Source organism: Diabrotica undecimpunctata, chromosome 7, assembly GCF_040954645.1.
Source record: "Diabrotica undecimpunctata isolate CICGRU chromosome 7, icDiaUnde3, whole genome shotgun sequence".
NCBI classification, from domain to species: Eukaryota; Metazoa; Arthropoda; class Insecta; order Coleoptera; family Chrysomelidae; genus Diabrotica; species Diabrotica undecimpunctata.
Genome location: NC_092809.1, coordinates 59,355,717 through 59,379,039, shown reverse-complemented (window position 1 = coordinate 59,379,039; position 23,323 = coordinate 59,355,717). Strand labels below are relative to the sequence as shown.

The 23,323-nt window shown below is 34.5% G+C and overlaps 1 protein-coding gene across 2 annotated transcripts in view; it reads left to right on the top strand.

Moving 5' to 3' along the window:
• Window positions 1-19,572, top strand: part of Mgtor (nuclear basket protein megator) — a 49,301-nt gene extending 29,729 nt beyond the window's left edge. Inside the window, exons 7-15 of one of the 2 annotated variants that reach the window (XM_072537375.1) lie at window positions 6,764-6,930; window positions 7,412-7,810; window positions 7,866-8,054; window positions 9,333-9,516; window positions 11,192-11,545; window positions 11,601-11,696; window positions 12,816-12,976; window positions 15,424-15,649; window positions 19,250-19,572. In XM_072537375.1, the coding sequence (XP_072393476.1) occupies window positions 6,764-6,930; window positions 7,412-7,810; window positions 7,866-8,054; window positions 9,333-9,516; window positions 11,192-11,545; window positions 11,601-11,696; window positions 12,816-12,976; window positions 15,424-15,649; window positions 19,250-19,341 (1,868 nt within the window). In that variant the 3' untranslated portion in view covers window positions 19,342-19,572. The remainder of the gene's footprint in view (window positions 1-6,763; window positions 6,931-7,411; window positions 7,811-7,865; window positions 8,055-9,332; window positions 9,517-11,191; window positions 11,546-11,600; window positions 11,697-12,815; window positions 12,977-15,423; window positions 15,650-19,249) is intronic. The other variant, XM_072537376.1, reaches the window with a different exon arrangement.
• The last annotated feature ends 3,751 nt before the right edge of the window (window positions 19,573-23,323 follow it).

Here is a 23,323-nt window from a genome sequence, read left to right as displayed (position 1 = left end):
ATGAGCGGTCAAACCATCTCCTCAGGCCTTATCTTCCAATATGATTTGGAGTAATTCATATTTTTCACCTCTCAACACATAGCCCAAGTATTATATTTTTCTCTCTTTGATTATTCTTAGTAATTTTTTTTGTTTACTCATGCACCGTAGTACCTCACCATTGCCAACTTTTTGTATCCATGGAATTCTCAGCATCCGTCTGTATATATACATTTCAAAGGAATCTATTTTTTTTCTGTTTCAAAGCCCATTGTCCAACTTTCACAGCCATACAGCAAAACAGAGAAAATGTAACATCTGATCATTCGAATTCTGAACTCTAGACTTAGGTCGTGCAAATTTGTTTGTTGGTATCTTTCAAAATAATAGATTTTTTTGTTTTTGGTACATTTAGATGTAAACCGACCATTTTGCTATGACAAACTACCCCATTTATTATATTTTGTAGTTCTTATGCGTTGCTTGTGGTGATAAGACGCAACCTTATCGCACTTCTCGTCGGATTCGTATATCTTCGAAAAGGTGTGTGCTCTATTTCAATTGTTGCCTTTTGATGCCAATATAGTTCTGAGATAATTCGCAAGTCTTGTTCGTCAATTCCAGTTGTTCTCAGAATCTCGATCATCTGTTGATGGTTAACACAGTCAAATGCTTTTCGATAATCAATAAAACATGCATATACATCTACATTCATGTCTCCGCATTGTTGTGTTAACACATTTAAAGCAAACAGAGTTTCTCATGTTCCCAATCCATTTCGAAATCCGAATTCAGTGTCACTTATCTGAAACTCACACTTCTTGTAAATTCGTGTGTAAATGATTTTAAGAAAAGTTTTTAGGACATGAGACATCAATCTTAATATTCGATAGTCATCGCAGTGTGATGCATTGGATTTTTTGGTAATGGTACGAATGTTAATTTTAGCCAGTCTGATGGTATTTTACCTGTGTCATATATCTTATTGAATAGTGCTGTTATTAAGTCGAGGCTTTTACTTTCGTTGTCTGCAATTAATTAAAGTATTTCGACATTGATATTGTCTGGACCGGTGGCTTTTCGGCTCTTCTGGGCTTTTACTGCTTAAATAACTTCTTTTTTTTTTGTTAATTTTGGACCTTTTTCAGTTATACGATCATCCGTGAATGGTGGAGAACAAGATCTATTATCGTCAAAAAGTGTCATTTGGTTATCCAGTGTTCTTTAGCTTTGCACTCTGCACTTTTTTCTATTGATCATATACATTGCAATTATTAAAATTATACATTTGTTAAAAAATTCTTAATCAAAAATCAGCTTAACTTGTACCCTCGTTATCTGTTTCCATCAAGCAGTCTGTAATACCACCACTGTCGGGTAATAAAAGGAAGTCATCTTAAAACTCGACTGGAATAACACCCTTATCACACGAGTTTTTTATATCTAAGTACTTAGCTGACTAGGTCATGGATTAGGCTAAATAGGTGGAAAATTTTACGGGAGGCCTACGTTCAGCAGTGGACAAGTATAGGCAAATTGATGATGGTGATGACTTAGCTGACGAAATTTTGAGTCGACTATTGTAGAGCTGTTTGGGAAACGGTATTGTTATTATTACGATTACGGCTTGTTCTTAAAGTTTCATGCAAATTGATAGTTTTCAGTTCACTATTATCGAAGAATCCATGATGTGAAGTGGGGTAAATGTTATAAAATTTTTGAATAGTTCGCTTTCATATGGTAAAACTTGCATTTTTAATGGAACAATGATAAAACAAAAAATGTGCAATACTTCAAATATGCATTGCCTCCATTGATCTTATCTTTGTTACGCATTTTTTTTTAAATGATGTCAGTATATCATATTTATCTCGAAGTATGGGGCGAATGTAATAATTCTATATATCAACCTATAAATACGTTATTCAAAACATTACGGGGCAAAAGTATAGAATTTAAAGTATAAAGATTGATTGTTAAGAAAACCAATATCCAAAAAAAAATAATTATCTAAAAAAACATACTTTATTGGTACTTAAATACAACAACTATTGAAATCAAAAAATCAATTAAGAAGATAAATTGTAACTAACATATTCAAGATATAAATTGTAACCTTTAAAATAAACTGAGAATATAAAAGAACCACGTCTATTGACAGTTGGTTCTGGCAAAACCAGACGATATCACTTTGGTCTACAGTGTCCATGTTCTCCATTACTGGCCATGAAAACGCATTTTTTGCAATTCGTGTGAACTTTAATGTCCAACCATCATCGCATGACTCTGTAACCATTCCAAAAAAATGCTTCATTAGTTTTTTGATGCAATATCTGAGTAGTACCCAAGAATTAGGAGTTTCAGTTTGGTCAACATCTGTAATGTTATTAGCATCTTTAAACTCATGCCAAAACTCTTCAGAATTGTCGGAATCCATATAAGGTGGAGATGCAGGTTGCAAATCTGTTCTGATTGACGAAGTTGATCTTTTTTTAATTTCTTTTAGCTAGTTTTGGTGGTGTTGATTTTTTACTGTTTTCGTCGACTTACTGCCTCTTCTGAGGTTAATATTTCAGAACCAGGACATACTCGGGACTTTTTTGTTGTCTCCGGCTTAGGTGCTTGGCGAACTACTGACAATAACAAGTTCTCAAATGATACATTAACACTATGTTCCTTTGTAACTCTTCCTTCTTTTGATGTAGAAGCCACTGCAGTGTTATCTGCTATCGAATTCCCGTGGTATAAACATTTTTGTTAATTCAGAAAATTCCACCTTTTTGGAATCCACCCTCTATAACTTCTGTTGAAATAGCTTTCCAGGTTTAGCAGAGAAACTGTTTTAGTTTAAATGACCGAAAAATAGACAGATCTCATGGTTGCAAAAGATGACTGGTGGGTGGTGGTGGGTTTAATATAGTTATGTTGTTCTCGATCGCTGCTTTAAGTATTGGCTTAAGTAGGTTGAATGACTATCATAAATGATTACAACGGGACGTTCTAGACCAAGTGCTGGAATCAAAGTTTTCCGTAAGTAGTTTGTAAAAATATCACTGGTAGCATAAACAGTACCCGGAAAATCTGCATTGGGAGGTGCAAGCCACTGCTCCCACAAATGCTTGCCTTTAAATATTATTAATGGTGGGGCTTTCCGTCAACTGCGTTGCACATTAAAAGAATAGTTGTGTTTTCTTTACCTGGGAAACTTACTGTTCTCGAAGAAACTTTGTTGACTGCACCATCTACTTTAGATTTTCTCGGATCTATACTTAGGCTACTTTCATCTAAGTTCCATACTCTATATGACTTATTAAGAAGCTGAAGCTCGGTCATAGTTTTTTCCAGCAGGTCAAAATATGCATTCTATATTTTGTGGGACTCATATTATGACGCTTCTTAAAGTTAAGGAACAAATCCTCTCTAGGTATACCGTCTTTAAAATTTGTTTTAATTTTATTTTCAGTTACAAATTTTCCAACTAAAACACCTCTTTCCTGGACAAACCGAATTCCCACTTTTCCAGAATCTAAACCATTGGCCAATTTTAATATTTCTGCAATTGGAATATTTATTGGGCGTCCTTTGTTAGCTTGTTTGCTCCCTGGGTTCCTCGAATTCGACTGTAAAGTGTTACATATGGTATATTGAATTGTTTGTAAGCGTCATCTATAGTGTTTCGTCCTGCATTTACTTCCAATATTGCTAAATTTTTTCTTCAAGTCAAACAAGTCTTCTTTCTTGTATTTGACATCAGATGCACTCATTTTTTTTATACATGTACGCACCATGATGAATCTAAAACAACGGGGTAAATACATACACCCATTATAGTTATAAAGAAAAAGTTACTAAATCGAACTTTGACTTGTGAAATCTTAATTATACTTAAAAATTAGTAAAATCACTTCTACTGTGAATGTTGGGTTATGTTACAATACGTTGCTTACAGACCAACTGACTAATTGGGTGGGACATTCTTTCTAATGGTGGGTCGATTTGTACGCAACCTTTAACCATTGTAATGTAGATGGCAGCAGTTTATTTTAATTTGTGCTAAATCTGTAAGTCATCATGACATTTGCCCCATTATCGCATTTATCCCACTTTACCTTACTTTAAAATTAAGCTTTGTGGGTTATCTTTATTAAACAGGGCTATGCCAAGTTTACTAATGTTGATTTTGAATTTGTTTGGTATTAATGTTTCAGCGAAATCTTTCTATTTTAAAAATTTGAAAAAACCAATCACTGAGTAGCATAGTTGGCCATTATTTTGGAGACCACACAGTTTTGCGACGGCTGAAAAGACCAATGCTACTGTGCACGGAGCCCACAAGCATCATTGTGTGTCCTGGTAACAGAAATGGTATTTTTATATTTTTTATAAATTCACTACTTTCGATGAAGTAGGATAGCATACCCAGCATTGCTTTGTTCCGATATTGTGGCTTCAATATCTTTTTTTTAATACATGTATACTATTGTACAAATTTCGTTGCAGCCTCTTTTTGCATCTGATTCACCCCACAAGTAACAATAAACGTTTGCCGAACCGCTCTCATAAAATGTTTAACTATATAATGCATACTTTCTACAATAAAATAAATTGACACTTTCTTCCTGATGAGTATTCAGTACTTTCTCCAGATCAAAGCGGACACAGCACCAAAACTTCTTTTGAAAGATTTTGAGTCTTTCAAAAATATTTTAAGACACCTTTCTTTATCTTTAATATATCGATTGTAAGATTCTGTCTTCTTTTCTTAGTCTTCGAGTGATTAAATTTCAGTTAGTTTTTCACAGCCAAAGAGATATTTTTTGTATAACCGATATGTTTGTAACATTCTCATACTCGGCTGGAAGATACAATTTATTGCTTTTGTTCCTACAGTAATGCGAAGGAACAGGCGGTAGTTGTTTAATGTATTCCTTTACCAAAAAGACTTGACTAGAAATAAATTTATTTTTGGATCTTCTTTTTCCCTTTCAGTCTTGTTTAGCCATGTTATTGCTTAGGGCATTTTTTGTATATCGTATCGTCATTTGGGAAACATTAAGCGTTTTAATTAAAAATTGTTGGCAAATTTTAACTTCTTCATTGTTATATGGAATATTCAATAGTTTTTAATCTTCGCTTAGACACAGTCTTTTTTCATTTAATTGGGGTTTTCACCATACAGGATAAGGTCCAATCTCTTTGCCTTTGTGAGTTTGCCACACCCAATAGTTTTTAAAAATCACCAAAGAGTTTGGTTGTACTGCTTTATTTTTTCCTGCACATTTTTCAACTTCCCTTCTCGAAACCTTTTTCGAAAGTGGCTTTTGCTTTCGGATTCCTGTTTGCCCAGATCAATAAAAGATCTTTATTGGCTGGCAAACTTTCCAAGGTTCTCAGTATCAGAGCTAGCCTTTTGTTGAATTTCTGTATTCTCTGATATTTCTGAATGTGAGTGAATGAAAATCATTACTTAGCGGAGCGACATCAGTATTTAAACAAGATTTTGTGTTTTGTGTAGGTACAGCATCCAGCAATGATGTTGAAGATGAAGATGATGAACGATCTACAAGTTTGCTGATGTTTTGTCGTGTTAATTTTTTAAGAGCAATCTGGTACATAACTATTAATTAATTTCTGAAGAACACGTTCATACGTATTATTTACGGTTTCATTTAATCCAAGTGGTGGTCTTCGTCCATTTGATACTCGTCTTTTTTAATGCGATTGATGATAATGCGATATTCAGCATTCTTGCACTTCGGTGTGGCTTGGCACCCTGAAATATAAATATGTCATAGAAAAACAATCAGGCTTTATAATATCCATCAAACATTGTCCTCATTTATGGTATAAGTAACCAAATTTATAATAAAAACACCAAACATCTGGCCATAAACATTTTTAATGGCATTTGGAAATAAAAAATTATTTACAACTTCGGCTTAAGAAAAATAAATAGATTTTTTTAAAGAATTGTTTTTCTATACGATTATATTTTTTTGTTTCCGAGTAGGATTTGCTGTAAATTTTGCATAGAGCAGCGACAGGTTAATTGGATTGTACAGCTGGTTCCTAAAAAAACTGTTTCGACTCTTAAAACGTATTTTGTAGAAAATTGGGCAGTGTATTTTAAAGGATAAATACTTATTATTTACATACTGTCTACACACATGCCTAGCAAAGAACCAAAAGCAAGAATTGTAACGAAATTATAAGATGATTGGCCACCATCTGCCGTAGCGAACCATTTTAACGTAAGCAGAACAACTGTTTTTAATATTAATAAAAGATGGAGAGAACAAGAAACTCCCGAAAGAAAGCAAGGTTCTGGAAGACCAAAAATATCTACCGCTCATGAAGATCGTACGTAAAGACAACAACTTGGCGCAGAATTAAAGCTTCGCGTCTTAGGTACCGAACTAAATCAAGCTAAAAAATCAAGATTTTTGGGACAGGGTAATATTTGCAGATGAGAAAATTTTTCAATCTTCTAAAAAGGGCAAAATTGGGGTGTATAAACCAGATAATAATAGATTTAATCCTCGATATGTTGATAGATATCGAGCAGCTGGTCATTTTAGCGCCAATGTATGGGGATGAATTTCATCTAGACGAATGGGAATGGTATGGCGTATTGATGGCAGGTTTGTTGGGCAGACTTATCTGAATATTCTAGAAAACATCATGTTTCCCACTGTAGAACAGTTGTATCCCGAAAATAATTTTATCCTTGATCTTTGTCTTCAGTTCATATTTTGTTTAACAAACCAGTTAATATTCTTTTTAGGCCACTCTACAAATACTCAAACACAATCTGTTCCTATACAACCATGGAGAAGTGGTGGTGAACCTCCTTTAGCAAGTATTAGACCGATGTCTGCACAACTACGCACTGGTGTTGTGTTACCAACTAGTCAGAGTCCCAGCGCAGTTATGGTACCACCACAACAACAGGTATACAAATACACATTTATATAAACTATCAAGAAAATGTGACATTTGTGTGCAGATTAATGTACTGCTTCAGTCAATAAACTTATAAACCACCAAGCTCTTGCTGCTTCATTTTTGCAGGTTGAAAACAAAAATGATATTTTGTAAAAACATCATTTTTACTAAAACCACGTGCAATTTTATCTCTTATAATAGATTTTTAAATCAAGAACGTATATAACGTAATTTTTCAATGGAAATCACAGCTTAGCATTTTAATTTTAGATATTTTAATAGAAGCACTTAACTGATAAACAAATAGAAATTACTGGAAAAAGTTTCTTATTATTATTATATATCAACTGCTATTTGGTTAGGAAAGAAAACTAATAAAAAGAAAAAAAATTTTAATAAACGTGTTTGAACATTTTGTTTTTCTACATAGTTATTATAATTTTTTGTACAATACCTTATCTACATGTCACGAGTGAAATAATTCCAGGTGCACACTACAGGATCCAGTTCAATAGAAGCCCTTTCTAGCAGCCCTACTAGTTCCCACACTGAATATGTTCCTGCAACTAGCTCAGCTAGTCCTGCAATGTTGGGTCCTCGCCAAGTCGCTGTACCTCCCACCCAATCGTCTCAAGATACAGAAGACGACGAGAGTAGTATGCAGGTCCAGGCAGCTCCACAGACTCAAGCCGTTGCTCTTGTATTACCGAGAGTTGAACCGCCTAGCAGTGGTCCAACTCAGGAACAAGGTACAAGCAGTAGCAGCTCGAACACTGTTACAACAACACAGGCTGGGCATAAAAGACAGCGAGAAGCTGATATGGATAGTAGTCAATCCGATGAGCAAACTAAGGCACAACAACAAACTAAGAGGACGAGGATCCAGGTGAGTAAAATAAAGGTAAATTTAGACCTTGCTTTATTTGCAACTTAATTTACAGCAAGCTGGAACCGTAAGTGATAGTGGTTTGGATGTCGAATATCAAGTTCCTACGAGCAGTCAAAGGGATCATGATGATGATAATGTGATAGTAGTTGAAAGTGATGAAGAAGGTGGTGCTGATGAAGGCGAAGGTGCTGACGATGAGCAAGATGATCCTGATACTGAGGGATATGATATGGAGGGAATGGTAAGACCATTATTTTATTTATATAACTGTGATCTGCCATAAGTCTTCAGTTTTATTTCATTTTAGATTTGCCTGATTAAGGTGATATGTCACAATGTTAAAATTGCTGTAACGCTGTTTTTCAATTGACAACTTACTGACTAGAAATACTAGAAATAAATAATATCTCATTCTTCATTCACTTAAAAAATTTCATAATCCCTTTTTTGATCATTATTTACTTGTATTTCAAACAATTGCAAATTTCTTTATCAGTTTGAAACAAATATTTTTGAGCAGGTAAAGAATTAAGAATTGTCGTCTGAATGCTGTCTAAATACAATAGATTCTAATATCAACGTACATTGAAGAATACTGCCGATTGAGAGCGAACTGTACCGATAGTATATTCCAGTACTTGGTATCGCTGGTAACAATGTCGCTGTTCAGAGAATTACATTTTGGGAAAATTAAAATATTAGAATGTGATGTACATGCTGCCATCTACTCAAAGAATTTTTAGACGGTAGTTTATTTGAATGCCACTTATTTTAACTGCGGCGTAAACATACCTCCTTAAATTGAATATTGTTCTTTATTCAATTCTATAAAATATACTGGACTACAAGCCCATCGAAAATTTTTAAGGGGTCGTTTGACCCCTTTTGATATTTGACAACATGAATCACATAAATCAAATGTTTGGCCAAAAATTTTCTTAAGTTGTTATTGCATCTTGTAGTATTGTTTTATATGTGATTCATGCTGGGTCAAATGACCCCTTAAAAATGTCGCATGGACTTGTAGTCTATACCTTAGACTAGTACTCCATATCAATAATCAGTCTTTATTTAGTTTTATTTATAGTAGTTATTGAATAATATCCAAGAATTTTGATAACAATTAAATGTTCAAAGTAGGTCATTCCCCCAAATCCAGTTTAATAGAACGTGTTCTGAGTTCTCTGGTACGGACTAGTTATACGGCCGTGCAGATCCGTCTCAGACAACAGTTTATTTTTAACTTATGAAAATATGTTACAATTTGACTCGTTCTTCATGTCTCTCTCTGTACATTCACCCAATTCACCAATTTATTTTACCTAACATTTTAATTCTTTACTTCTTTTTCATAATATTCGATTTTTTCTGAATTGAATTCCCTTTAACCCATTCAGTTTGAGGCTTATATTCAATGTGCCCCAAAACTTTTCATTATGTTTGACTACGCAATGTATCATCATAATAGTAGTTGTTAATTTGAACATTTCCATAACCATTTTGTTATTATTTATTCCAGGAACAGGATAATTATGAAGATGCTGATTGCCAAGATGTGGAAGATGAAGAAGAGGCTGGCAATGAAGTTGAGGTGATAGACGATTCCAGTGAAGTGCCAAATCAAAGTGAGAGGGAACAAGATAACGCGGAAGAAGAAAGTTCAGAACAACCACAGTCTGAAGCAATAAGTAGTGGTACTGATGGTAAGTGAAGGATTTTGTTGAATTCCGCATGTTTAATCATTTTTTAGTCTTATTCCACTCTTAATTGGGAAGACGTTATTTTAATACACAGACAGAGACGAGCAGTGTGACAGACTGTATTCCTAGGGAGAGGATAAGAGTAATACTAAATAATAAACTTTTTTAATATATTTAATAATATTTCTTAACATCTGGTAATTATTGCAACGCAACATAAAAAGTAATATCAAAATATTGACAAAAATATAAGAGTAAATATTATTTCATAATAGCTAATTGCAAAAGGGTATATTGTTTACTGTTTGTTACATTGAAAGAAGCTTGGATGTACCAAAATGTATGCAATATTTGAATTGAATGTTAAATCATAAAATCCATCGTATAGGGTTATGTATGAAATAGCACATCAGCAAATGGCCTCCAAGGCTTTGCTAGTACATACACACTCTTTTTTCCAAATTTTCCTTTATCATTTTGCATAAATGTGCCTGAATTTTGTTGATGCAGCGTTGAATTTATTTCTTCAATGCAGAGGTAATTGTAAGCTTGACCAGTCTCATTTTCAAAAAAAATTGTGTCCAATGATGCTTCCAGCCCAAAATTTGTATCAAACAGTGACACATTGTGGATGCATTTTTTTTGACAGTCACCTGTGGGTTGTCAGAACCCCAAATGCAGGAATTTTGACAATTAACAAAGCCATCAAGGTTATATATGCTTCATCGCTTACAATGATTTTGCTTGAAACATCAGTATCCGTTTGTTGATGTTCAATAATCAGTTCAATTGTATCAGCCGAACTTTGTAAGCATGGAGATGCAGATCTACAGTGAGTATAGACTATAGAGATCTTGTTGAAATATTGATTCTTGTCCATGACGTCGATTTGATGTTCTTGGACTTTCACTAACACTCTCACGCACCTCTTCGTTTGACATTTTTGAGCGGCTTGTTTCTGGAGGACCAGTGTGTTTAACAGCACCCGTTAATTAAATCTACCTGAATTTTTGAATTACTCTCTTCGAAGAAAAAGAAGTTAATATGTTTTGTACAAAATTTTCTAACTGTTGCCGCCAAACTTTGATTATTTTTAAAATATTGTTCAAAAATGAAAACGCATTGTTCTCTCGTGTAACGCTCCATTTTTATTAACAATAAAGTGTCAGCTGTCAAACTGTTTTTGTTTTTTTTTGTGTGAGTTTTGGGACACCCATTACATCATATGTCAGTTCTTTTTTGAGATGGATAACATAAAAACATATTACATCAAAAGTAGCTTACAAAACTGTTTTGGTCTTAAAAAAAGTTCCAGTAAACGTTAAAGTCACATATAGTTGATGCACATTGGTTTCACACAAGACATACAGTTTTTTTTGCGAGGAAAAAATTAATACAATTTTTGCATGCTGTATTCACGGTACACGGGGATTAGACTGATGCAACAGACAGAGGTAACGGGTGCGCAAGAAGTCTCGGTTGTAGGTGATCGACGCCGCGCGTGATACGCAATATTTCTTTACTTTCTGGACGACCCTCATACAATTTCTACGAACAGCTTGAGAAAGACTTCATCAATGACCAGATCTAACTTCTGAAATATAAATCTTTTTACTAACTTTTGTGCATAAAACTGCAAAATACAGATTAGCAAAGTACTTACTGTTTTCTTGATCAGGCACGAGCAGCAGCGGTGTCACAATATCTCAAGTTTCCACATCCGTGTCAATGACTGTACCATCTTTTTCTCGTACGAGGCCCGTAGCTCCTCTACCGTCCAGACACTCTCATTTACTTCTTCACCAACAAGGTCTAGAAGATATAGGAGATGATGGTATCGTCCCATCAACGCCAACTTTATATGTCCCTCGGCGGTCGGATGGTTTCGGCGAAGCTGTTAGTTCTCCTCACGTTCCTACCAGCGGAAGGTTCACTTTTAACGAATCTCTCCCGACAAATATAGCTGGATCCAGCAGCCTAGAGCACGTGCCTGAACAAACACTTATGGAGCCCGGCAGCTTGGATGAGACTAGTATGACAAACACTTGTGGATGTTAAATTTTTAATAATGCGTTTTGTTGTTACAGGTACCGGAAGGAGCGTACCTACGACACCGTTACAGTCTTCTCCGCAAGAAGGAATTCCCGGTAGTGAGGAGCAAGGTACTAGTCAACAGTCAGATGGTAAGTTCGTAAAGTAGTTCAATGATTTTATTTGCACATTTTACCACACTGTCATATACAATATTTTAATTAGGTGGTACATTCAAAACAATCATCGTCGTTCGTTCACTATATTTCGTTCTGTAAATTTCACTATAGTTCGATCTGTAAATTATATGAAGTGACTAATAAATATCTCAGAATACTATTTGCACAAAGCGACAGGTATCACTTGGAAGTTAAATTGTTGTGTATAGTGTTTCGGATACTGTTACTCAATCCAACATCTTGACGAAAATGTCTGAAAGCATTGCATATAAAATTATAAAAGAAAATACGGAAAATGTCCAAAGGGAACAAAATGAAACAAAAGAAAGGATTTTATAGTTTTTAGCAAAAACATTTAATTTTCAAGGTACGCACAAAAACTGCTTATGGATACCTTTAACAGGCACTGGTAACACTGCTATACCGGCAAATACAACAGAAGCCATTCAGTGCAAATCACTTCGGAAACATTTGGTCTCTGGTAGCGATTGCTGTTTCGGGTAATGTTTTTATGTACCCAGATGTAATACGGATGTAATTTAATGCTTTATTAATGAGATATAGACCTTATTAAATGTTGGTAGGATGTGCCACATAACCAGAGGAGAAAAATATGAGCTGCTGAGAATTATGCAAGGAAGTATCCAAGGAAGAAGAAGCATAGGAAGAAGACGCATCTCCTGGCTGAGGAACCTTAGAGAATGGTTTAACTGTAGTTCACTACAACTTTTCAGAGCAGCAGCCAACAAAGTGACCATAGCCGTTATGATATCCAACCTCCGATAGGAGATGGAACTTTAAGAAGAAGAAGGATGTGCCGGTGCCGCTTAAAGGGTTAAAATTATGTTTCAAAGAAATCAGACGACCATATACGTAAATTAGGTTATGTAAGTGTAATATTTATCTTGAGTTTCTTGTCTGAAGTTAAAAGGTTCAGGAGGAAAGAAGAACGGCTGAATAAAAGACCTGCTTTACTATTTTTTATGGCTCTTTATTACATGTAACGGCATTTGTATCGTCTTTAGAATCATGTTTTTAACTCAAATTAAATGTATTTAACATAATTTAACCGGTACCATTTTTTTGTTCCAGCTGAAACTCCATCCATTGCAATAAGTGGTGAAGTTGACGATAATGAAACCAGAGGTGAAGGTAGTTCGGGCGATATGGGTCCCCCAGCTGTAGCTGGCACCTCGTCAGAAGGCGCTCATCAGCATGAACAAGCCGAAGAAATGCTTGAAGGTGACGATGGTGTAAGTGTGACTCATTAAGAGAAGCTTTCTTAGTAATTGATTTTTAAACGTGATGCTATTTTTGTGTTTATTGTTAGTATGTAAGAGAAACATCCAAATATTCTTAATGCACTAAAGTAATGGGAAGATCTCCATATAAATGACCACCAGTCAAAAATTGGTTGTGAAATTTTGAATTGTATTTTGTAAATTTCTAAAGATTTAATAGTTTAAAAAGTATTTTGATATTAAATTTTCTTTAATGTACAGAAATTTTTATTTTAACTTTCACCTCTAAAAAATCCTATAGCAAAAGATCGATGGATCTTCGAAAAATTTTTGTGCTGGTGGATTAAAGATATTTAGTAAATAGGATGGAAAGAACAAAACTTCTTGATTTGCTACATATATTTTTATCCCAAAAATCAAGCATGAAATAAGTTTAAAAAAAATATAGACTTTTTAATTCAAAATTATAAGTATTTGGTTAATATATAAATATATTGGTGACCAATTGTAATGAAAATTACACTTAAATCAAATCTTCCATTACATATTGTCCAATTCCGGACACAGGATATATCCATATCGTGTAATTTAGACACAAATGATTAGATTATCATATCATCTTACTAATCACTGTTAAATCTTCATCATTTTTAAGAATAAAGGTTCGATGAAGCCTAAGACTAAAAAACAGTGATAAGTTGTGAATATATTTTTCACTCAACAACCGTCTGTGGCTTTTTTAAAGGCCAAATGCATTTTCACGATTTAATATGATGTAGATGGATCTTATAGCTCAAGATTATTTTGTTTGATAAACCTGCATCCAAAATCATCTCTGCCCAATCCGTTCATCGTTGTGCCTGAGCAGTTCTTGATTCAATCAAATGAATATCCCGATTTTGGAAGGATATGTTGTTGGGAGTTCCAGGAAATATTCAGTTCTTAAACACTTGCAGAATGGCATCCTTAACTGTCACGCTGCCGTTGTTTTACGTTGGTAAACATGATGCAATATTAAAATGTTGCATGGATTTTGGAACACCCATCATGAATTGACCATGACAAATTCGATATAGTGAATATTGATCTTGGACAGTTTATAAAATGGAAATAATATGAATTAATAGATAAATTGGACCAGGTGGTCGACTTCTTTAGGTATGTGCCTAACTCAACAATATGAGATATTTTGTAAATAAGTACTTGTATAATTATCTATTTAAATATAATAATACTTATTCCACTGCGCTACATACCATGTAGGACACAGGCATGAGCAAGTTTTTGCCTCCAAGCACCTCCAGCTGCTGTTCGCTATCTTCTGGCTCACAGCTTCCTAAAATCTCATTCAGCACCGTAGATTCTTATCCCCTTTGCTTTGATTTCCGCCACCAGGTCAGGTTCTCCATACAACAGGGTCACTTCGTCGTTACTAAATAGAAAATTATGGAAGATCTACTATTAACCTGTTTCAGAATCTACATGTCTATCTAAAAAGAGTGTCTTCTCATATTCATCTTAATTTCTTTGTATTTCAAAGAACTGAAACATATTGCTGTCAGTGCATCTATTATTCTTTCCTCAACTTAGTTCTATGATCCAGCTGTATCAGAGTCACAACTAGTTTTTTGCGTGGTCTTTAAGAAACTCTTCCATGGTTTATGAAGGAAATAAAATTTTAAGTGACAAATATGGAATAAAATAGCAGTCCGCCAAAAGTAACTAATCTCCGTTAGAGTTTCAGTAAAAAATCTCAATATTTATTATATTAATATCGAGAATATAACATTCGCATAGAGGTACACTCCTCCGACCAGTGAAACGATCGGAAGCTCAGCATTCTTTCAATGGTGTATCTGCAATGTGTTATTTAGTGTTATCTGTTATTCAGATAGACTAGTGCCCGACCTAGTTTTCTTTCCACGATTACCAAATATGAGTTCTCTTTATTCTAAGAACCTTCCTTCTCTTTTCACAATGAAATTTCACCATAATTGGCAGTTGCTGTAAATGTTTATGTTGATTATACCCTTTAGTAAACGTAAAAGTATTTATTTCAGCTAAGGTTTAAAAAATCGCCAAATTTTTAAAAATAGTCTAATTTTTACTTGTATATAGTTTTATTTTCAATAATTTTCTCTATTCCTTTAAATTACTTAACACATTTGGAACTAGAACGCTCTACGTATCAGAGACTAGTAACTTTAGGGCATAACAATTACAATTTCTCGAATTTAACATTATATTTAAAATTTACCAAAAATATGGAACAAAAATTTATGAAGTTACTATATTATTAAAAATAAAAAAACAACTGAATTTTAAACTTATAATCCTACAGTGCTTTTTAAAATTAATCATGACTAAAAGTAGATACTTCAAAGCTTCCTACCCCAATACTTTCTTCCTGTATAACTGTACGGAGTAGCTCTTTGTTATCTTTATACTTTTTTTAAAAGGTAAGTTCTGAAGGAGAGAAGCCGCACGTAGCCGAAGAAGGCGAAGAAGAAGGACGTGAAGCGGAGGCTTCTCCCAGCTCTAATTCTCGGGGCGTAGCTAGAGGCTCAAATTCTGCTCGAAGATCGACAAGGTCATCATTACCGAGAGGAGTTAATCAACGATCTGGTCCAACTCCTATTGTTTGGAGCGACAGATCGCCACAACGACATCAACAACATCCTCAAGGTTAGTTGTTATATTTATGTAATCCAATAGTAGATTTCCCACTTAACATTGAATCAATTTAATGATATTAGATTATTATAGTATAGATTTCCTGTAGGTCGTTGTTAGAAAATTTTTTTACAGAAATGGTTTACCTGCCTCTCCCTATATTCAGTTAACTTCGCCGATATATCGTCCATCGGCGATCGTTTGACTTTAATATATAAAGAATAAAAAAGGATAACTTCATGTGTTTTTAAAATCACTTATCTAATAAGCAGCTAACAATGTCATTTCAGAAAAGGCACAGGAACAAGAGATGCAATCCTGGGACAACGTTAGTTGCTAAGAGATATTTGGAAGTGAATAGAAACCTCTACACCTGCTTTGTTGATTATAAAAACGCTTTTAACCGAATCAAACATAAAAAATTAATAAAAAGTCTGAGGTGGGACTGAAAGGACGTGATATCATTATCGTTTTTAACACGTATTGGAATCAAAGACGCTGCATTCAAACAAACAACTGTAACACTAAACAACAAGTTAAACGTATTTAAAATGTAACTGAACAGGAGAATGTCGCGATTAAGTTCGACCACAAGAATAACCAACCTAGAAGTATTTTCAAGGATGAATACTCGCTCACATCTTTCAAAGTTTGGAAAATCTCATAGCTCTGACATATAATGCGCCACAAAGTACTACAACTAATTATTGAGAGAAAAATTGAATGAAAATTAAAAAAAGGTATAGGAATATGAGAGACTGGACCAGAAATTAAGAAGACACTCTCATACACCAAGCCCACAATAGACAATACTTTGCTATACTGGTGGCCAACCTCAGTAGATATTGTACATACTAGGAGGAAAGCACTTATTAGGCAGTTTAATTATATATGATATATAAGATATAAATACTTCAGTTAAAACCGATGTGTCTGTATTTACCCTAAGTATGCTCAACATGTGTAAAATCTCACATCTAATTTAGTTGCATGAGTTATAGTGATGTAGTTCTGCTAAGAGGAAAAATTTTTAATTATGAATACATGGTTTTTTCTACCAAGTCTCCAAGTGATCGAGGATACAATATTGTAAGAAATCAAATTGATTATACAGTCAATGAACGATTTAAAAACTGCATAAAATCGGTCAAGAATTACCCAGGTGCCGATATTCGATCAGGCCATACTCTACTGTGCTCTCCAATCACAGTCAGGCTAAAGAGGTTTGTAAAAATCAGAAAACCTATAAAATATCACTAGATGCACTCCATGACACAGGCACTCATAAATAAGTTTTCTCAAGAAATTATCAACAAGTTCTACGAAATTAGACTAGAAGATACCAGCAACATAGATAATTGCTGGAAACAAATAAAAACAACAATACCTACTGCATCTCGAGAAAATGTTTTAAGACAACTAACAGTTAAAAATGACTGGATGACACAAGACATCTTAGATTTAATGGACGTTCGGAGGCAGTACAACTCAATAAACAGAAAAATGCAATGAAATACATACAGAAATCCGAAAAATAATTAAAGTAGCAAAAGACCATTGATTGAATTGAGAAATTGGAGCAACGACACGACAGTTTCCATTTGCGTAAAAAACTAAAAGAATTAACAGGCAAAACATATTACAAGATTCTGGTGGTAGAATTTTAAGTAATATTAAAGAGCGCTGTACTGCATGGGAAAATTACATAATAGAATTATTTAAAGACGACCAAAGAATCTACCAAGAAGTAACATTTAACCGAGATACTGGCCCACCGTTTCTAATCTCAGAAGTTCAGAAGGCCATCGACAAAGTGAAACGAAGGAAAGCTTCTGGTCCTGACGAAATACCTGCAGCATTGTTACAACTATTAAATGATGAGAGCGTTGCGATTATCACCTCCTTCTGTAACAAGATATACAGCAGCGGTAAATTACCAAACAACTTGTTAGAATCAATATTTATAACTGTTCCCAAGAAAACGAATGCCAGACAGTGTAGTGACTATCGAATTATCAGTGTAATGAGTCACACGCTCAAAATTTTTATGAAAGTATTGTATTGTCCCATATATAAACTTTGTGAGGAGATAACTGGTGATGAGCAGTTTTGTTTCCGAAATGGAATGGGTACTCGGGAGGCTCCTTTTTGCATGCGAATACTCTTACAAAAGAGCATTGAGTTTAGGAAACATATTTACGTATGTTTTATAGATTTCGAAAAAACCTTTGACAGAGTACCACATACACTACTATTTCAATGCTTGACTCAGTTGGTCTGGACACATATGACATTGGATGGCTCAAAAATGTTTACTACAATCAGACCGCTTGTATTAAGGTGGATAAAGAGGTTTCAGCTAAAGTTTCTATCAAGCGTGGTGTCAGACAAGAATGTGTTATGTCACCGATGTTGTTTAATGCCTACACTGAACTAGTTTTTGAGATATCGTTAAATAATCTTCGCGAAGGTGTTAAAATTGGTGATGAAATCATTAATATCATCAGATACGCAGTTGACACCGCCATAATGGCAGAGAGCTTAGAAGATCTTCAAACCCTATGGAGCGCTGTAAACAACGAATGCACTGAAAGGGGCTTAAAAATCAACGCAAAGAAAACAAAACGGATGGTGGTCGGAAAAATTAATATCGAAGACTCAATACTAAAATTAGACAACAAAATCCTGGAAAGGATGGAACCATTGAATGGAAATTGCGACCAGAATAGAACTTGCACGAAAAAGCTTTATTAACTGGCTTTCTGTATTGTGCAGTAGAAGTCTGTCATTGACCACACGCCTAAGAGTATTGAAGTACTACGCCTGGTCCGCTTTGTTCTATGGATGTGAAACTTGGTCAACAAACATAAAAAATCTTAATAAATTAGAAGCGTTCTAGTTGTGGTGTTACCATCGCATGCTCAGAATCCCGTGGACAGCACACATATCTAACAAACGTGTGCTAGAGACCATGCACAAAGAGCGAGAATTGATCATCATCATCAAAATGAGATATGAAATCCAATACTTCGGCCATATAATGAGAGGGCCTAAATATCGCTTACTCCGGTTGATCATTCAGGGCAAATGGCTGCGTAGCATTAGACAATGGACAGGTCGATTTGTCGAGGAATTGTTTCATTTAGCTGCCGACCGAGAAACATTTCATCAGCTTGTTAATACGACGATAGCCAACGCTTGAAAATAAGCACGGCACACAAAGAAGAAGAAGAGTTATAGTATCTAGCTGCTGTCTAGCAAGATTGCTTTGATTGACATGCTTTTGATAGAAAAAGGACTATTTGAGTTTTGTTGCGATTAAGGGTAAGAATACAAACAAAAAAATGGTAGATGGTAAGTGAAGGTAGGTATAAGTAAAAATCATGCAATTAGCTCTAGTCCATTTAAAATAAGATCACACTTGTCAAGAAGAATTTTTTTAACCAATGTTTACTATGTTACATGCTTCTGTATAGCTTCTATGTTTGAATTTCATCAGGAGTAGGATATATTAATAATAACGGTTCCGGAAGACCTTTAATCATTTTGTAATATCACAGATAATGTGTGCGTTATTTACTGTATTATTAAAAGTCAATTTTTATTTTTCAGACAGAAATAGATCACCCCAAGGTTACCAATCGAGGACGGTAGCAAGGAGAGCTCGCAATCGTGGCCAGAGGCCATTTGATAGACGTTTCTAAATCCCATTTCGTTTTTCATTCATTCCATGAACATTGTTAAGGTTTTAGTTTCGTCTTATTTTTTTGTTTTATAAATTTACGCATAAAAATTTATTAAGATTAAGGTTTATTTTTTTTGTGAAAGAGTTTTGATGTTCGACTGAAAAGGATTATTCAAATATTTATTAGCAATGTGTAAGGTCATCCCTGCTGTGTAGGCGTTTGTAATAAATATATAATCCAGAATTATAATTGAAGTTTCAATAACCGGGGGCGTTCAAGTATTACGTAACGCAATTTTTCAAGATTTTTTAGCCCCCCTCCCTTCCATCTAACCCAGCGTCATGTTTTACAATACCCTCCTACCCCTTCCTCAACGATACGTAACACACAGTGACCATTTTTACCTAAAAGTTACAATTAAGTTGAGAAAAGACCGGAAAGTCGGTAAAATAACTTTATTATTGTTTTAATCGCATTTGCACTGCAGTAAAAATAAATAAAACGAAAGATTTATTTCTAACTCGAAATAAACCTTTACTGCTAATGTTTAATTTTTTTACTTTTACGTTTTTCTTACTCCATCCTATATAGATTTTACCCTTATGGTTTTTCTGATGCATTCTTCTATTTTAACTTTTTTAATAATAAACTCATAAACTACTATCTGTACCTCGGAGGGCAACAGTATGTCCCTTTTTTCCAATTTTCACATTTTTATACACTAATAATCAACTTTTATCACTTTATTTAAAGGAATAGAGCAGTAGGTCCAAAACCATTTCCTAATTGAGATAGTGACCTTTAAAAGAATATCAAGTCCATTTTCACTTATAGGGATAGAACACCATGCGGACGTGAAATGTTAATTACAGCCGCACATGTGTTGCTTATCTCTGATAACAGGTAGACTGTTAGTGATCTAATAATAGTACTTTTGCCTTTTATGGTGTGTTTACAGTTGTTTGTTACTAATAATAAGAATGATGTACCATAATTCTTGTGGAAGAAAGATTCTTGAACTACTGAAAAGTTCTGCGAATTCTTCTACCGCATTTACAGGTAAGCTAACTTTTTTGCTCATTATTTTTAAATTACTAAAAAACAAATCCTCAAAAAATTAATGTAGTGATTTGATACTAACCTTAAACTAGCAATATTATTAAATATTCTACAACCAATATTATAAGCCTAGTTTTATTTCAGAATCAAATAATACACCAAGCAATGATGTTTTAAATGAAGAGCATATTATTAGAGATGCCATGAGTTTTGATGAAGAAGATGAGTCTGATATAGACAAAAGTTATAATGAACTACTCGTGGTGGAAATGAAATCGGATCTGCATTACTGAAATGGACAGATACCGTCATTTCTGGCAGTGAAATAGAATAAATCATACTATGATCGGTACGGCCAAAATAAAAATGTTAGCATTATTATGTGTTTCTTTTGAATACTCATTAAATATCCTCAAGTAAAAATTATCACTCAGAAATTTATTCAATCTTTGTATGAGCCTCGGTAGAATATCAATTCGATTTTCAACAATATCTTCAGAATTTCAATAAAGAAAAATCAGTAATCAAAATTTTTATGATAAAAATAATCCAATAAAATAGAGTTGGCATATAACTATATTAACAAAGTAAACACAAGTACGCACAATCCGATGATATTATTTGATATGGTTTTACTTTACTGACATAAAAAATTGACTGACATTTCTAATTAAAAAAAACACACACAGCTATAAGGATTCGAAATATCTAAGAAAAACAAACTACAAATGACCTCATAAAATAACACAATCGATAATACCAAGACTTATGTGGCTGCCACTTTATCTAAACCTCCACCTCCTACGTTTCCTCATAAAAATCAAGCCATTATCTTACATGCCCTTCCTAATGTCGTTCTATTTGAGTACATAAAAGCTATAGGAGACATCGTTACCCCAAAAAATATCTTTGCATCTCGAATCTCAAATAACCGCATTTATATTTATTTACACTCTATTAAACTAATCGACGATTTTCCCAGTGCCCACCAAAGTATCACTATTAACTCAACAGTTGTTCCTATCTGAAGACTTATAACACCTGCTAAGCGTATTCTCATATCAAATGTATCTCCCACGATACCTCACAACACTATCGAAGAAGCTTTAAAAGATATCGGTTTACGGATAGTCTCTCCTGTGCCATTCGTGAAATGTGGGTCGCTAGGTGATGCATATGCACATATAATGAGCTTCCGAAGAGTTATTCCAGATAAAGAAAACTTCTCAGTCCAGACCTCTCTTTTATTAACTCACGACAACACTTCATATCGAATATTTGTGTTTACTGACAAATTAGTATGTTTTTTATGTAAACAAGGTGGTCATATTGCTGAAACTTGTACTAATGAATCAATTTCTGTAGCCCAATCCGAACTTCCCTCTCCCACTACCTCCATATCCATACCCACAAATACAACGATACCCGAATGCACTCCCAATCAAATCAATGCCCCATCCACATCTTAGTCCGAAACTACAACTAATGTGACAGAAAGCATCCCCTTAGTTACACAGTTAGCATCCCCTCCAGTACAGAGACAGAAACGGGCTATATCCAGTGACAGTAATGCTGGCACCCCTTCTCAACTTTCTCCAGAACCAACTATCAATCAAATGCCTCCCCATCTTATCTGTACAATCTACCTCTAATTCTTTTAGCAAGCCGCAAAAGAAAAAAAGTAAAACAATAGTAACAGAAGAACATAAATTGACACCCATTTCTTACAATGCAGTCCAAGCCATCTATAAAAATAATTTATCCGAACTAACTCTACTGAAAACCAATTTATAGCTTTCCTAGAAATTATCTACGGCATACCGGACCCACTTAAAGAAGCTCGCAATTTCACTTCCAATATCCAAGGATTGCTTAATGACTTATCTCTTCTTCATTCACAAACAAAAGAGAGAGAACAGCTTAATCCTGAAGACTCTGACAATTTGAGTGCATCATCCGATTACCTTATGACTAACGCTCCTATTTCTCAGTGCTCTCAACAATTCTTACAGTAGTCCCACACTTATCACATTTAAATATTACATTCAAAATAATTCAATGGAATTGCGATGGTTTCTTTCCTCGCATAGAAAGAATCCAGCAATTAGCTACCCAAGAACAACCTGAAATCATATGCTTACAAGAAACTTACTCAAAAATTACTAAACTTCCTGAACTAAAGAATTTTGAAGGACACCATTATATTCAAACTGACTACAACAGAGCCAGTGGTGAAACTTCAATTTTTATTTCCAGTGAACTATTTTCTTCGCACCGTCCTCTCACCACCGAACTTGAGGCTATCGCCATAACCACTTGGTGTGATAATAAGATTACTATTTGTAGCGTATAAATTCCACCCAATCACTCTCTAAAGGAAATAGAACTTCTAGACCTCATTTACCAGCTCCCTTCTCCATACATTCTTGTTGGCGATTTCAACGCTCACAACCCTATGTGGGGTTCCAATAGCACTTCAAACAAAGGTAAAACTGTTGAAAACGTAATTAATTGTACAGATTTCTGTCTACTAAATACAGGCTCTAGTACACACTTGAATTTCGCCGTAGGCACATTTTCTTCTATAGATCTTAGCTTTAGTGTTCCAAAATCCGCACCTTCACTAAAGTCGCTGATGATCTTACGATAGCAATCATTACCCTATATTTATATACACTGATATCCTCAACTCTAAACAAACTATATACAGAAGCTACTGGCAACTCAAAAATGGTGACTGGCTAAACTACACTACTAAAACAGATACCACCTTACCTTTTCTCACACTATCCAACAATATTGACTACAATTTATCATTAGTCACAAACATGATACTCTCAGCTGCCAATTTGCATATTGGCAAAAATTCTATTTCACACAAACAAAAGGGTTCCTTGGTGGAATAATTCTTGCAAAATCTCCGTAGAACAGCATAAGGTGG